This window comes from Ooceraea biroi, chromosome 11, assembly GCF_003672135.1.
Source record: "Ooceraea biroi isolate clonal line C1 chromosome 11, Obir_v5.4, whole genome shotgun sequence".
NCBI lineage: Eukaryota > Metazoa > Arthropoda > Insecta > Hymenoptera > Formicidae > Ooceraea > Ooceraea biroi.
This window is the reverse complement of record NC_039516.1, coordinates 3,968,179-3,985,857: the sequence shown is the minus strand read 5'-3', so window position 1 is coordinate 3,985,857 and position 17,679 is coordinate 3,968,179. Positions and strand designations below refer to the sequence as shown.

The 17,679-nt window shown below is 46.0% G+C and overlaps 1 protein-coding gene across 1 annotated transcript in view; it reads right to left on the bottom strand.

Annotated features, from left to right (window-relative positions):
- Positions 1–17,679, bottom strand: part of LOC105282940 (lysine-specific histone demethylase 1A) — a 106,541-nt gene that overhangs the window by 2,265 nt on the left and 86,597 nt on the right. The window contains exons 11-12 of the mRNA XM_011345283.3: positions 2,148–2,440; positions 116–328 (exon numbers count right to left, since the gene is read on the bottom strand). Of these exons, the coding sequence (XP_011343585.1) occupies positions 116–328; positions 2,148–2,440 (506 nt within the window). The remainder of the gene's footprint in view (positions 1–115; positions 329–2,147; positions 2,441–17,679) is intronic.

The window sequence follows — 17,679 nt, the reverse complement described above, 5'->3', positions numbered from 1 at the left end:
GCCAAGTCAGTAAGTTCGCGGCGAGGGGCACGAACTTCTATTAACAGTCGCGCCGAGGGAGAGCCCGGCGTGCCCCTCACCTTTCGCACGCCAACTAGGAATTTCATCCACTTACTTTCAGAACGGCGATGCAACGGCCGACGATAACATCGTCACTGACATTTTCCATTACGCAAGCTGCTTCACCGGCGACGAGGGCCAACAGGACGGGCGCCTTGTACAAGTTCCAGAACAAGAAGAGTTCGCCGCGCGACGCGGTGGTGCTTCCCACGTGGCCGAACAGATTGGCCGTTGGATCCCAGAAAATGCGCTCGAAGCATAGCACTACCTGGAATATTAAAGGAGAGAAATTACGAGATAAAACTTGCGAATGGGATGCGGGCAAGAAGTGTTTAGCTATTACAGTTGAATTCCGAATGTAATGTTTGTATTGAAACAAATTGCAAATTGCAGAAAAATATTATATATTAGGGGTGTGATTTAGTTTTGAGGGTTTTTTTTGCTCAAAAACGCATGTATTTAAATATGATAATGAATGAATACCTTAATCAAAATATTTTCCTTCGTTTTCTATAACTTTTTCCCATCTTTCTGGCAAGAGATGGATTCCACCACGATAAAATCACTCTTCTTTTCAGTTCATCCATTCGTCGACGAATTTTCGCACTTCTTCCAAATTATCAAAGTGTGTATCCTCTAAAACGTGTTGCATCGACCGGAACAAATAATAATCGCATGGAGCAATGTCCGGAGAATACGCGGGGTGCGGTAAGACTTCCCATTCAAGCTCTAATAGTGTTTGTTTCACTGATAACGCAACGTGAGGTCGAGCGTTGTCATGAAGAAGAATCACTTTCCGTCGTTTACTCGCAATTGGTGGTCGTTTTTGGTCCAATGCTTGCTTCAACTTGTACAATTGGTGTCGATAACGATCAGCCGTGACAGTCTCGTGCGGATTTAACAGCTCATAGTACACTATCCCACCAAATACAGAGCATTACTTTTGAACCGTGAATATTGCGTCTCGGAGTGGATGTTGATGGTTCGCCTGGATCCACTGATGATTTTCTGCGTTTGGAATTATCAAAATAGATCCACTTTTCATCCCCAGTAACAATCCGAGACAAAAGACTCTTCTTTTTTTGCCTGGCGATCAACGAAATGCAAATGTTCAAATGGCACTTTCCGATAATTGATGTGGAACCCATTTCCTTCTTTCTGAATTTTTCCCATTTCATGTAAATGTTTGGTAACTGTTGTACGATCAACATTTAATGCTCTGGCAAGTTCTGAAGTGGATTGTGTTGGATTTTCGTCCAATAATGCTTGCAAATCTGCATTTTCAAGCTTTCTTGGTTGTCCCGAGCGTTCTTTGTCCTTCGCATCAGTATCACCACTTTTAAAGCGTCTAAACCAGTATTCACACGTCTTAATTGATGGGGCAGAATCACCATAAGTTTCCACAAGAATTCTATAACCCTCAGCCGCAGTTTTCTTTTGATTAAAAAACAAAAGCAACGCATGTCGAAAATGCTGTTTCGGAAGTTGCATTTTTACGATGATATAAACACGACTGTTATTGAATCTATTACTATAATGCTACTAAATGTCATGGATAATGTCAACACTGTAAGAAACAACAGTTATCGGAAACAGCTATTGGAACAAACTGACACTACAGCCATCTGTTGCAAAACCCTCAAAACTAAATCACACTCCTAATACATATACAGGAAAATTGATTAAAAAGATGTAATTTAAAGAAAGAATTCTTTATATTAAAATACGCGTATTTTATGTACTTCGCAGAATTTCGCGTACTCGTCTCTTTTCGAAGGCGCTTAACCGTTACAATCTTCCTTAATTTGCCGGCGATGTGCGCGAAATGCCTCCGGCGATGCCGAACCCTTCGATGTGGCCCTCGCTCGTTAAAAGAACGGGGCGTTAATTACTACTGGAATCCGCCACTGCCCGATCGGTGATAAGACTTAACGCGCGATTATGCAGCCCTAATGCCCTTACACCGATGCCCGACAGGACCATCCGCCGGACTTCCCGCGAGCGGCATAAATCAGGACCGCCTTAAGGGCGACGGCGACTCGCCGGGGCGGTACACGAAGGGCACGTCGACACGTTCACCCACCTACCTTATTTAAATTGCCGAAGCCGAGCCGTTGAATAGCCTGCGCCTTCCACTCCGGAAGCGGCGGGTTGAAGGTGACTCCGGAAGGCGGTGCGGAAGTCTTGAGCACACCAAGTGGCAACGTAACCAGAACGGCGTCCGCCTTGTAAACGGTGTGATTTGTGTGCGGGCTGCGAGAGGGTGCGGCCCAAACCTCCACGCCGCTCGCACTGTATCGGACCGCCCTGGCAGCTGTGTTCAATCGAATATCGAGCCCTTCCGAGAGAGCAACAGGTACGCAAGAATAACCGTTGCGAACTGCAAGATAAAAAAAAGAGCAGGTGGATAAAAAAGTGGATCAGCGTTCGGGCTTATTGTAATGCCGAGCGGAGAGCATGAGATTCTGTGTGGCATCTTTGCGCGGTGCACGCAGGGGGCAGATCGCGGAGGCTGTTACGAGCGAAGCCACCCTTGGCGCCGCGAGGGTGGTGAGGATATCACTCGGAAGGATAGTCACGTATGGCGCGCGAGATGGGGTGCGTTTAACGAACTCGGGTCGTCGCGTTAAGAGTTTCGTTATGTGATTTCCTTTGATTTCAGAGGCGGCAGGAGCGATATGCTGAATTGGCATATCTTCGCGGCGCACGTACGCCGGGCCCGCGCTTTTCCGCTTTTACGTTCAGGCAAGTAGATCGAATCAAGGGGTCTCTCTCACCCGTTGCATGCTCACCGTACCAAAAGACCGCCCTCGCGAACGTAAATATCGCTGCAAGCGATATTATACCAGGCGCGGCAATAGAGGCCCCCATTATGACTTAATTGGATATTTCGCGTTACGCGCGCCTAAATCAGGGCACCTGACGCGGACCTAAATTCTCGTAAGCACATTCGAACCCCATAACATCGAGGCGTGTACTAATAATGATACACAGGCGTCTCCACTTAGAGGGGTTAATTATGTTGATGGCTACCACGGCGCTAACAAGCACTCGCTCTCCCTATCGGCGCGCATCCCATTTCAGAAATTTAAATTTACGCGTGCGCCATGTCAGGCTGTGAAAGCACGGTAATTTAAATTAGCACGTTTTGGGACATGCCTGTGCATAATCGTGATATTTCGGCTGGCCGGACGCCCCTTCGAGGGACCGGTGTACATATTGATTACGCGTAACGTGTCGAGCGTCCGCGAGATACAATCGGCGAAATGTTGCCGCAACCTTGGCCGGCCAGCTAATGATCAGCGCGTTCTATCAGCTCGGTGATGGTGCTGCATTTACCTCCGGCCGGAGCTGTCGATGTTAACTGACCGGAATCGATAAATCATGACACGTACGGCACGACGTCGTCGTCAAAAATTTATGCCGTGGCAAACGTAACCGGAAATGTTCCCGAATGCTGTACATGTACACGAGACAGCTAATGACGGGCAGCGCGATGAATTAGTCGCCGGATCGTTCACCGCTTATCTTCGTGCGAATTAATGCGCGTATGATGTCGATGACAGTGGATAAAAAATATCTCGCTGATTCGACGCAATTGTAGAGATCGTTATACTGACAGAACCATCGCTATACGTGCATAGCTGATAAACTTTTCTTTTATGCCGATCTTAAAAGGAATAATTAAAATTACAGAAAAATTATTTTTCCACGAAAAAGGAACGGGAAAGTGGAGTACGCGAAAGTGAAATAAACTAATACAAATGCAGAGAAACGCATGGGTGCCGCCGGGTTCGTCATCGTGGCCTGCGGTTCTTTCGACAACGAGCGGCGGTGTAGATATTGAAATTAGTGTAAAGAGAAAACAAGTATCCGTTCTGCTGCTTTGACGGAGCGTAAATCAGATCCCTGTTAATCGGAAGGTATTCAATCGCGCGCTCATAGCTCAGACGTAGCTCTGACATTGATTACAGAAACCGTTTATAATCAGTGAGAGAATATTCAACAGCTGGTCGAGGAACGATCTCAATCCACAGATATTATGGTAAGTCGGGCCTCTGGCCTAACGCGAGAATGGGAAATTAATTCCTCGGATGGACTCGCGCGACCCGAAATCGTTAATGGAGACGATAAAGTGATCCATTAATCTCGCTTCTTCCAATCGCGCGCTGTGGAGGGCGCGGAGGTGTGCGGCTCGCTCGAAGAGGACAGAGGCTTTTCCTTCTTTTTTCCCTTCGTTTCTCACCCTCATCGAACATAGGGAGTTTTTCCCTGCGACCAAACTCGATGACTATCGTCGGCCATGCGAGGCCGTGCTCACGCACGGAAACGCGTTACGGCGCGGCGTGGCAGCTCTCGTCGGGACAACGGGAAGGTAAATATTTGACCGGGCAGTCTAGCAAAAGCGGCCGGGGGGTTCTCCGGCGAGACACTGGGAGGGTAGAACAAACGCCGGCGAAGGGCCGGCCCTCAGCTTCTGCCCCGGTAACAGAAAGGAAAGGGGATACAGGTCGGGCAGATCCGGGCGCTCCGCTGACGCGCGTGGTGCCCTTCTCCGGGGCACCTTTTCTCGTTCTATCTCGACCATCGGCCCCATATACGCCACCCTCTCTCGGCCGCGTGTCTTGTCTTCCGTTTGATCTTTGCTCGCAGTATTTTTTGACGGCGGAGTCGAACAATTTGTATGCCGCGGTGGTTTTCAATTTACATTTAAATTGGTTGCTTATGGCGTTCTGTCGTCTCGACGGGAGTCGAACCGAGGAGACGACGGAGAGGAGGAGAGCCCGCGCCGCCACCGCGCTGCCCGGCGCCGGGGAACAGTCAAATACTGAAACGGCCTCGCGAACGTGTGGCGGAACTCTTGCCGGGTTCAATGTACCGGCACCGGTGCTTTTTTGCCGGATACGAGCGACTGGGAGAGGAGCGCGCGTTCTCCGCGCGAGAGCGAGAGGAGGAACGAGAGGAACGGAGAGAGGAGGCAGGAGCGAGGAAGAGAGAGCCCGCGATGCTTTTCTTGTTCACCCATCCGTTATATCAACATTCCGAATCGCGACTCCCGAAGGTGTACGGCGGAACGCTCGCGCGAGGACGAGAGCGAGTCGTTCGTCTCGTTCGCCCGCTTCCGCGCCGCGAGGATTCGGAAGTACGAGCGAGCGGACGCCACCCCATCTCGTTCCTGACGAGATCATCCGCCGACCATTACCGGAACGCAAATTCGACGAAGGATCGATCAGACCGCATAAGCAGCGTCAAACGTGGCGATGAAAAAGGAAATGGAGGAGATATAATTCTCGCGCGCTGGACCATCAAAGATGAGCGCGAATGATGCGGAAAATCCTTTTCTTAATTTCGCTTATGCACATGCGATCGCCCTCAACTTTTTATATTGAAAAATGTTTAAAAATTGTTTAAAAATCTTGGAAGCTGTTTTAGTGCGGAATAACGCTGATATGTGTGAATATTATATTCAACTTGTCATCTACCAGAAATAAATTCACTGCAAACTGACAATTCCACTTCGTTCTCTGGTGGAACGTTTCTTTCGAGATCGCTCGGACACGCACGCACGGGATTAAATTTACGCCGCGACTCTTGTTAACCGCGAAACTCCCCAGCGGCGGGGAAGTTTTACCATTTGAATGTGCATAATGAAGTGTATACAGACGCGGTATAAATGGCCGGAAAGTACCGCGGCGTGAAATTCGATACAGGTCGCAGGAGCCTTCTTTTTATTTCCTTTCAATCTCGCACCTCGCGAAAGAGGTGTGCGAGGGCTTTCCTTGCTCACCCATCCGTTATATCAACATTCTAAATCGCAAGTCCCGGAGGTATACAACGTGCAGCTAGGCAACTGTTGATATCGTATAGATTGGAAACTTCGGTAGTGCGAGGTAACGTGTGGAGGTTTTCACCCTCTCTCCCTCTCCTCTCTCTCTGATTCATACATCTCGCTCGAGCGGGTCATACATCACCTTATTATCGTGCTGTAATTGTGTTTTTTAAATTGTGTTCCCCGCTGCACCTCACCCTCTACATCGCACCACTCGACGTGGCAATAATTCTTGCTATCACTTCATCGATCCCTGACTTCTTTACTGGCAATAGTAATCTATGACTGTGCGCATTGTTTTATTGAAATTTGCTAGAAGACGAAGTTTCGAGATTGCGCAAACGAAAATTTCGCGCTCGCGTAGATATTCGTAACTATGTAAAATGATTCTATCATTTCTGCTTAATTCAAGAGATTATTTGTCATCAAAACGTTTATCCAGCGGAGGAAATTTCAATGATTTCAAACAATGATTTTATTAAAGATAATATTTATAGTCGGACGTGACGCGTACAGAATTTCGTTAGAAATGAGATATTTGTCTAATCGATGAATACGCGAGTTGTGTGCATAAAAGTAACATGAACGATGAAGCGTGTACATAAGTGCGATGAATATACTAAATCGCGCAGGCATTCTCTGTGCTTATGCAGGGATCTTCTACGGAAGTCACGGCGTATTTCGCCCCTATCCGTTATGCCAACATTAATTAAACGTCGTGACGATGTAATATGTAGCTCGGAGAGGAGAATTAGTGTAGGGCTGCCTTACCAAATCATGTCGGTGTATACTATTTGGACGTATATAATCGTGTGCATATTATATGGATTGTCAAATTCTGAACTTTCATGTAATATGTGCATACATACATCGCGTAATTTTTATGCGGATAAATTGATATAAATATAATTTATTGATATAAATTGATACGAATATAAATCTAGCATCTTTATCGTTTTCAAAATAGTATGAAAATGAGATATTATTACTTGACCTTTTAAACAATTCATTGCGGAAATTATAATTTTTCTGAATTTCTAAACTTCGATGGGTAATATTTTCTTGAGTTACAAGAATAAATCAAAAGAAAAGAATAAAAGGATATTTCTGTTCTATTCAGGGCAAAGTAAAAATGGAATACACTGCGCTTTTCACTTCGCTTAGTATTTATCCGATTTATGTTACCCCTATCGTAGATATAGATGTATATGTGTAGGATCTTTATAAATTCAAACCCTTTTATAAAAAAACTTAACCTTTTTTATAAAGCGTCACTTTTTTGCAGAACGGTGTTTTATATAAAGACTAGGTCTTTTATAAAAGAGATAAATTTACAAATATCCTACGTCACATATGCGCTGTGACATGTATAAGTAAAATAAAAGAAAATAAAAGAAAAAAATGGATTTTATGGTCATTAAACTTGAATCTACATTTTTCATAAGTGATCTCTTTAAAAATTAATCTAAGATTAGATCATCTTGATTCTGAGATCCTTGTAAATACAAGATCTTAATCTTTTTGATTCATTTAACTATTATACAATACGTTAATTTTGATTACATAGAAATTTTAAACGTTCGAAACGCATTTTTGTACATGCGGACAATGGATCGCTAGAAATTGACTGCGTTGCCGCAGAGATATATCTTGCATTTGTAATTTCTTCGTATCTCTGTCCATTCGTGGATTTAGCGGCGACGTTCTGTATAATTTGTACAGATAGAGATAAAGTTAATTGGAATCGCTGCGATATTTATGATGCTCGCCAGAGAAGTAGACGCCCGTGGTTGTAACATTCCTAGATCGGGCTACTAAGTAACGCAAAGAGATCGATATCTTGACGTAATTTATTAGGATCGTCACATATTCTGTGCAAATGAGCTTGTATACTTTCGTACAGATGTAATTTCTTTTGAAACAGTAGCGATTCTACACGCCATTATGTGACTGTATAGATGAACGTTAACGTTGCGATCGAACGCTAAATTACGACAAAGCGACCGACATCCTTTCCATTCTAGGCGCAAAAGATGTAATAGTTGTCATTACTTTCGTACAACAAATGATCTTTCAAAACCCTAATTAATCGATACATGTATGAAAAACGATATTAAATATTTAAAACACCCAACAAACTTAAATTCCCTTTTTAATAAAACCACTCACTTACCTTTTTCCAAACTGCACCCTTTACGATCACAGTTCGCTTTATAAAACGTGCTTCTTATATTCAGTCTCACATTCCTTAAACAATTTGGATGAATTCAAGTAATTCTCACAGTGCTGGCCAAAAAAACATACTTTCCCTCTTTTGCAAGCGATAATTATCGCGAAACTGATTTGCGTCCGACCGCGCTCCGCGAAAGTAGCCAAATTATACCAAACCGGTTTGATGACGAGATGCGCAGTACACTTTACACCATGCTGGCATAATTAGTAGTAAGCGCGAACGCTTTTTAAAGCTACTCTGTCGTACTTTTTTTTAATCGAATTTTCTCAGAAAACTACTGACTGAAGAAGCTACGACCCCAGCGAAATACGGAAGCTGCATCCCAGCCGATACTGATCAAACGGGCGTGGCCGCTGGTGATAAATACTCACGAGCGGACGTGTAAATCGCTACAAGATATCGTTAAAATTAAGCAGCTCGTTAATTTGAGACACATTAATAAGTCTGAATTACGTGGGTTAACGCACACGGCTCATCGATTTCGATATTCGTGTAGCCTATGCATATGCATATTACGTGCTGGTTATTTTATGATTGTTGCACCTCGCAACTTACCAAATTATCGGTAATCCAGAAAAAGGATACGCGGTGGCTTGCCGGCGCGTCGCGACGTATAATTATCAAAATGACCGGCCGCTTATTAAAATACATTGTTGACGGGGCGTAGACCGGTTCGGGAGCAGTCGATGTTTGCGCGTGCATCCTCATGAATCTTATAAATTTAAACAAGGTGTACACCGCGAAATAACGGCCGTATTTCTCCGTAACGCATTCTTTCACCAATTTCGAGCCGGTACTAACGAAAGCGGTTCCGCGGCATAAAACTTTTATTATTACTCAACCCGATCGTAACCGTTTCTTCATTTATAAAATATTTATTTATTGCGCATGTGTGGTTCATAGAATTATTTGCGAAGATTGAGAATATAGTCCTTTTACAGCAAGTACAATATTTTAAATGTTACTGTCAAAGTTTGAACTAAATGAACCAAACTTTCCGCACGAATATTTTCCTGTAAGAAAAACAATATAGACAAGTATTACCTGTTTATCCGCATTCACACGGGCAATGTCACGTGTGGCAGATTGACATTGTTCAACGGCGATGGACTTACAGCGTGATTAACACGACATTAGCGATTACGTCGCGTATCACTGCACCCTCGTCGAGCGTGAAAGCGTAACCTGCGAGTGTGCCGAGCACGCCGAGAGAACGATCCGCTCATAATTATCGAACGCGCACCCGCCACCTTTATCCCGTTTGTCGCGACCGGGTAATTAAACCCGGAACTCCCGGGCTCGTTCACCGCCATCGGTAGCTCTTCAATTACACCGCGGTACAGAGGATTAGGGCCCCGTGGCAATTGCGAAGGCGGTAAGTGGATTAGGCGCGCACGATGGAACGGAGGATAAAGAAATCGGCGAAAGGTCGAGGGTTGGTGAGGGTAGGGGACGCAACGAAGAGGAAGAGAGATGGCAGAGAGAGGGCGGAAGAACGAAAACGGTGAAGAAATCAGCGAAGCGGACGGGGAGCACCGCGAGGTCTCGCTCGCTCGCTCGCGCGCGCGGCAAGAAGATATTTGAATACGACTATACCGCGAGAGTAAATCGTTCCGTCCGCAAACGAGCAGCGAGCTACACAAGAAATGCATTTGCCCGCTGGATGGTGGGGGAGCGAAAGGCCCCGGGTTCGCTCGGCATGGCGGCCAGGAGGGGAGATTCCGCTGCGAGGCGGAGTGGTGGGAGTGGACGAGGTCCGACGAGGTCCGACGAAGCCCCGATGGGTCCCCGTAGTAAGTCCGCGAGGGGGAGGCTCGCTCGCGCTATCGACCGAGCTATCTCCCACCACCCGTAGCAGTCGCGCCGTAATATATAGGCCGTATCTCAAGCCCGCAAATTGCCTTTTTAAACACAACAAGACGGCCGTGCCCCCTTTCAATTTACGCGGGTCCCCTTTTCGCGTGCGCGGGTCCATGCCGTTTGCCACCAAAAGCCCCACCAGGCCGAGCCTGCTCCCACCCCGTGTCGAACGTCCACCCTTCGTCCCTTCGCCGCTCTCGTCGTCGACGCCATCGACCATTTCCTTCGCGCACGCATATCCTCGTACGATTCTTTGAAAAAGGCGTGCCATATATTATCGTTGTAATTACAAATGGAACAATCGGATATCCGCGACAGCGCACCGGCTAACGAAGTGAGAAGCTCGCGCGAACTTCAGCTTCGCGAGGTGTTAAAGGGATACTTGGTAAGGGCGCGACAATCCACAGGTAAAGGATCCTTGGTTAAAATTGAAGACCGATATAAATGCATCGAACTTGTACTTTGTGCCTCGGTGTTGCATTTTCGCATGCTGAGTTAGAATGAGTAATGCGATTTTTTACTCCGCTGGAGGTAAAGGGAGGACGTTATGTAGCAGGACTATTGGATATCCGTCGAGGTGTTAACGCAAACATAGGAGTCCCACGGTAAAGGAATGTATTTCGCGGATCCTTAATTATATACGAGCGCAATAAATAAAATTACTCTGTAATGGAAGATAAAGCATCGAAGCGATAAGTAGCTACGAGTCAATAGATACGCGCGTTTCTCATGCTTGCCTAAACACATCGACAAGTTTGTATAGACGTCGGGCATTTACATGCTCGTACACATTTATTTCCCCTCGGCAAATTTACATTGCCGTAGATCAAAAGACTGGCAGGGCAAATATGTGTTTTGTTCGTGGCTGCGTTTTGGGATCGCGAGATTTATACGCGTCTCGACGCCCGTTTTCAGGCACGAGGGGAGCACTGCGCTCGTCGAGGAGAGAAATGCAAGATACCGTACGATACGGGATATTCTTACGGGATATTCTTATTGGATCACGATAGCGACATTATTATGAGCGATATGACACGGCGAATGAATTAAATGGATAAAAGGTGCACCAGGGCGTGGCGGGACGTGGGACGCGGGGGAAATATATACGTTTTTGCTATAGTTATAGGATGTCGCATGTTCGCACGAACGAGAGCGCGAAGGTATACCGGCCATGGCAGTGTTTGTTTCTTGCGTTCCGTGCATAAATGCGCTTCCGGGTGAACGTAACGATACCGGGTGATACCCATGCCACACAGCGAGGAGGGAAATTATCGCGTTTACCAGGTAGAGTGATTACGCGAAGACGAGAAGACAAGCCGTAACACGCGGCGAAAACACTGAATTGACGATCTTTTTTCTTATTTTCTCTTCTTTTTCATTGAGAGAACACAACTGTGTCATCGGAATAATTGCACGGCGCATAATTCGGTCCCATTAGAAACGGCCTGGGACGTTCCGAGGACTCGTCCGGTGAAAAACGCGCGTGTCCCAAGGAGATTTTAATTTGCGGACGAAGAAAGCAGAACAACCCCGATGGCGGGTTACTCGGCTAAAATAATTAGAGGATGGGGGAAAAAACAGAGAATGCAGGGATTTTAATCGTCGTAATAAGACGTCAAAACCTCGTCTCTCCCTTCCCCCGGCGCCCCTCGTCCCGCGGTAGCGGGCGAAAAATGGGTTTACCGTGTGGTTAAGCGATCGCGCGATTGACTCGACAAGATTGTCGATTTATGTTTACATACTCGTTTTACGCGAGACCTCGATAATTAGAGTAGTTACCCCGTACCTGTACGTAACGTGCACGTGAACGAGATGCCCCGCATCGCCACGCACCGGATGATGCCGGCCGAGGAGGATTTAAAAATGGAAGCACGAGGAGTGCCGAAGGTTTAAACGAGGGACGATTAATCCCTTGAGGGAACGCGGCCTCTGAAATTGGCGTATAGTCTTCGGGCGCGTTATCTTCGATCGTAAAGCATCGTCATCGGCCCGATACACTTCGCGGATCGCTTATTCATCCTCTTCACAAGTCAATATAACCGCGCGTTCCAAATCTCCCGCCCCCTTTTCCCTCCGTCCCTCGCGCAACGTTGTTCCGTCGTCGAATTAGTCCGTCTTAAGTCGACAACGAGCACGTCGTGATTAAAAATAAAAAAGGAACTGGCATCTCTCGCTCTCTCCTTTTCTTTCTTTCCTTGATTCATACAATTATGCGTACGATTACAATATATCTCTGGCGCGACGTGCACATGCGGGATAATATAAACCAGCTCGCGGATAGTCGATAATTAATCACCGCAATAATAAAGGTATTAAAGCAATTAAGGTTTACGGGATAAATGCACATGCTTATACACTTAATTCACATCTGGTTTGTATTCAGCGTCGATTGTTATGTGATTTGCAAATGATCGAATTATTGCTTAACATGGAAAATGCGTTAAAATATTTTTACGTCCATGTCTCATACGACTACAATCTATATGATCACTTGACATTACTTGTAAGATTTCTTCAGATTTTATGAAAATATTATCCTTATTTTTCTACAAATTCCCACAATGCAATCACAAAGTCAGCGGAAGAGCGGAAGGAAAAAGAAAAAAATAATACAATCCCCAGGGAGACATGCTTATGACTTAATTCGCGCCGCTAAGAATCGTTAGAGATGTGTAGCTATATACGTGTGCGTGTGGGTGTGCATGAGAGTATGCACGAAACAGAGTGACGTTAGAATAAAAAACGATCAATAAAATTACAGATGTCAAGCCACTGCAGGATCAGTCGCGGACGAAAGAACGCAGACATTCCTTGCCAAGCCGAGGTCGAAATCGACGAAGTGCACGAGGAGCGGGAGCGAGGACCACCATGTGTGATTGACTTGAAATTATTTTTGCCCGAGTGCATAGAACGGGGTGCGATCATCGCCACACGGTCAGGCGTAATAAATGTGCGATCGAGGGGGCGAGTCGGGGATGTGAATCGGGTGACCACTCGAGCTTTCCGGGTGGCGACTTTTTCTGGTTTGATGATCACTGTCGGAGCGAGGCGCGGGCGAAAGGCCACTTACGGGCCGCCCCTCGCGCTCTCTCACCTCTCGCGCGTCGCTCCATCAATCTCTCGTAACCCACCGGTGCCGTTTTTACCAGCTCGAAATTTATTACCTCATGGGCCCTTTTTCACCCCCCGCGCGCAAGCGGGGCGGCTGCGCAGGTGGGTCTGTCCCTCGTCGGTGCGCCGCCACCGCGTCTCCATCGATGTATCGCGTACATGTACGTACGTATGCTACATTCCCCGTCTACTACCCTCAAAAGGGATCTCTCCATCCACCAGACCTATATCTCCCGTCGCCGAGGGGTATTCGGCCCATTTGGCGGCCGATAGACGCGATAACGACTCGCGGCGTGGCCTCGAAACCCGCGTGGGGGCTGCGGGTTTTGACGGAACCGCGGACGTTTGTCGACGAGACGCGGGGACGTTTGGTTTTATCGACGGAAACTCGATTGCGGTCCCTCTGGCCGAGCCGGTCGACCGTTCCCAACCCTGAGGGGATACTCCGTCGAGTCGAATGTCGAATTCCGTATCGTCGACTCTAATTTTTAAACCAATCGGTGCCTATCTGGCCGGAGCGCAAAACGTTACGCTTATATCACGAGCGCCACGATGAAAAGAACACGTTTTCTCTCGTTAAACAATTGTACTCGGATATCACGATGCACGTTCGAAACGTCACTTGATACCGTTGAAGTGATATTCGATTATCGGAGATGTATAGCAGAAAAACGCATCGTTAAAGTATGATGGGCGAAATAAATCGTTATCTTCATCAAACTTGGAAATCCGTACGAGCAGGTTCCATAAAATCGAGAAATTTAATCGACGCAGTTTTGAAATGGTGATATTTACGTCATGATTGAGAGTGATTTGTTTATCGCATGTCGATATATGAACGTGAATAATGCAGATCGATGTGCCAATGAGATGTGAGTGCACGCTTTATTTCGTTATCGTTATTCTCTTTTGAACGGTTACACTTTACGTTCCCCGTGCTGCGAATAAAATTATGACGAACAAGATTTAACGTTTCATATCACGCCAAGATAATTAACCGCAAACTTCGAGAAAAATGTCATCGTTGCATTCGTATTTATTATTATAGCGCGATGTAGCTTCGAGAGTAGCTTCATTGATCCACGCGAGCTATTTCACTTTGTTCTTATTAATGTGGCGAAACGGGATGCATTCATTATAACCGATTTACAACGTGTGCGCAGCGTACACGTCGTAACTCTGGCACAGACCGTTAACTTGTCGATTATATTCCGCAATAGGCACGTATAACGGTGAGTATTTTCCCGGAATAAAAAGAGGTTACGCTGTACTTCAATATATCAGATTATTATCTTCGATTGGCTTTATGGCGATACCTCCCCAAGTCGCTCTTAACGAGCGCCGATTTTTCTGGCAGTCTAATGGCGACTTTCTCCCGTTTGTTGTTGCGCGCGATCGTATCTCCGTCCGAGAATTAATTAGCGTCAGCGTCTCTAAGAAGTCCGCGAAATTCTCACAAAATGCAGAAACCTGCACAAGTGGATTCCGATATCTCACCGCACGTTTAGAAAGACGTCGTTAATGAGTGTTGTAAGTAAATGCGAATGAAGGACCATTTTTTCACGCTCGTCGCTCTTGAGAGATACATTCGAAAGATAAAGCAATCTAAAAATCTATCAGGAATAAATCGTGGTCATTCCTATTGCATAAAATGATTATTAATGCGCACATCTACATAAAAGATAATTTTTAACAACAACTGATACATAAAGTTTTACAAGTATTTGCACTCAGACTTTATTATTTCTTTCAATTTAGAAAATTACATAAAAGTAAAATACCATTTTACATAGATACGTAGCAATCATCCAGATCAAATTACCACCAGCAGCGTAATGAACTTTCACATGCTGGCTATCTCTATTTTTATCTCGTTTCCTTTATTAGCGCGAAAGTTTTTCAATTAAGTGCGTATTCTTAGGTGTGGTTATTCTGCGTGACATAATTATCCGGTAATTTCATTCTTGATAGCCCGTTGCACGGTCCGTATCTGAGCTTCTCAGCGGTTTACAGCGTCGTCGTGCCGTGCACGTCGCATCGCAAACGATCCTCCATCGTGCAGCCACCGTCGCCAATAGCTTCGCGTTACAACGAGCCGAGCGGTCGTAGCTATTCCTCAGGGTCCTTTGAGGATGCACACGTACGCACAGACACAAGAGCGACCCACCGGGGTCGTACGATCTAGAGTATCACGTACGACGAGGACGTAGGACGAGACGGCGGAGAGTACACGTGAGGGTACACGAAACGCGAGAGCGCGAGAGCCGGCTGCTCTTCTCGACCTGGAAGAAGCGTTAGTCTCGGTGGTAGGCCCGAGGTATCGCCGAGGTAAAGTAAAGTAAAGTGGAGGCGACGAAGCCGGTGAGATGGCACGCGTTTCCACACACACGTGCACGGCGAGAAAGAGAGGGAAAGAGGTAGTACCTCCGCGAGGCGGTCCACCGTCAATAATTCCCACATGTAATGAGGCGGGTTGTTGTTCACGAGCGGACAATAACGCCCATAATTCACCGTCCATTCTCGCCGGAAACTTATATGCCCCGTTTTCTACGGGGATTCCACGGGGGATTCTCCAAGGGCCGGTCCCCTGGAATTGGTCCCGGAATCGGTCCCGAGCGACGGGGCGAAATAGCTCGGACCACCACCGGTATCATCGAACCTCGATCAAACTGATCCCCTTCCCTGTCTCCGAACGAACGGCGACGGGATCAGCGATACAAGGGGTACAAGGGGGTAGCCCCCGTAAATTTCGCACACTCCGTCGAACGCGTCGCGACGGATTAACGGCAAGTCGAGGGCCCACGGCGAGCTCCTGACAGCGCGGTAGTCGTTCTCTTTTATCACTCTATCGTCTCCTTTAATTAATTACGGAGATCCGTGAGATAATTCAAGGGGCGTCAAGCGCTCCGCATCGTGGTAACTTCACGGTAAACGTTGTAATTTCTCTCGTGTCACCCGTGCGCTACGGCTGAAACTTCGAGCGGGCGCAGCTGCGGAATGCCGAAATTACCGTCATTTCCCGACATGTGGCAAAAGCGAAGCAGATGACTCGTATCGATACGTTCGCAGCCAGCAGTCACGACGTGCCCGCTGACGTGAATCGTCTTCGAGCTACGCCACGGAGCGAGTTTATAACCCGTTACGTTGGAATTCAGTAGGCGGTTACGCGCACTCCGGGCCCTTCGTCATTTAATTCGCGATTAATCACAAGACCCTCGCTGCTCCCGCGAAGTTCCGACGTGTTAAAAACCAATTTGCGTACGCGAATCGCTTTGAAACCGTGGCGCGAGTTACCAAAAAACGTCGATGTGCGTTAATCTCAAATAACGTAGCTGCAGTGCCTTTACATATTGTTTCCCGATACGGTAAAATATACATATATATACTTGTTAACTATGTACAGGGTGTCCCGGGTTTTAACCGACAAACTGCGGGAGCATATTCTACTAGTGGAAATAAGAAAAAATTCTTATATCGAGTTTGCTTAGAAATGCTTTATTACAAAGTTATAAACCAATATTGAAAAGAAATATGAGATAAGTAACAACGGATTTTTTCACAAAAATAAAAATTATCTACGCAATGATTTAGTGACGCATTTCAAAATGTTGTCCTTGCACATCGATACAAGCTAGACATCGACGTAGTACAGAATTTGTTACGGTACGACATTCCTGAAAATTTTGTTGCATCTCAGTAACTGAATTAGTAATTCGTTGCTTTAAATCTATCTGGTACTCTCCTGTTGGGAAATCTACGTTGATACTCTCGTACGGCAGCTCGTGCATTTCCGTCACAGAATCCGTACACGAAATGAATATCGGTGTATTCCTCATTTGAAAACACTGTTGGCATTCTGATAGTAATTGCTAGTGAACATGAATACACATAACATAAACATCTTCGACCTTCCAAATTCTACACTATGTTCCGTTGTTACTTATCTGATATTTCTTTTCAATATTGGTTTATAACTTTGTAATAAAGCATTTCTAAGCAAACTCGATATAAGAATTTTTTCTTATTTCCACTAGTAGAATATGCTCCCGCAGTTTGTCGGTTAAAACCCGGGACACCCTGTATATATAGTTAACAAGTTATTAATTATTAAAAATCGCTGTATTAGTCCGGCCTACCGCCGAATGCAAGTGCGCGGCGAGATGCGACCGCCTAGCGATCAAAGTTGCTAGGCGCGAGAAGTTGTTTATTACAAATGGCATGCCTAGCCATTGCCACTGCGATCGCTAGGCACTCGATCGCTAGGCGGTCGCATCTCGCCGCGCGCTTGCATTCGGCGGTAGGCCGGACTAGTAGCACGATTTTTAATAATTAATAACTTGTTAACTATCGTGAAAATTGCAAACTGGTATAGGACTTTTCCACTCAGTTCAGTCCGCTTTATCCACTCACGAGCGTTGAGTCGTGAGTTACCGGACACCCTGTATATATACGCAGCAGAGTAATTCAGAATAATATAATATAGTGTACATACATTGTATGTATTATACATATTGTATAATATACAGTAAAATATATTAGTGCAATTAACACGATACTTATTAGAATAATTAACATAACTACGGTG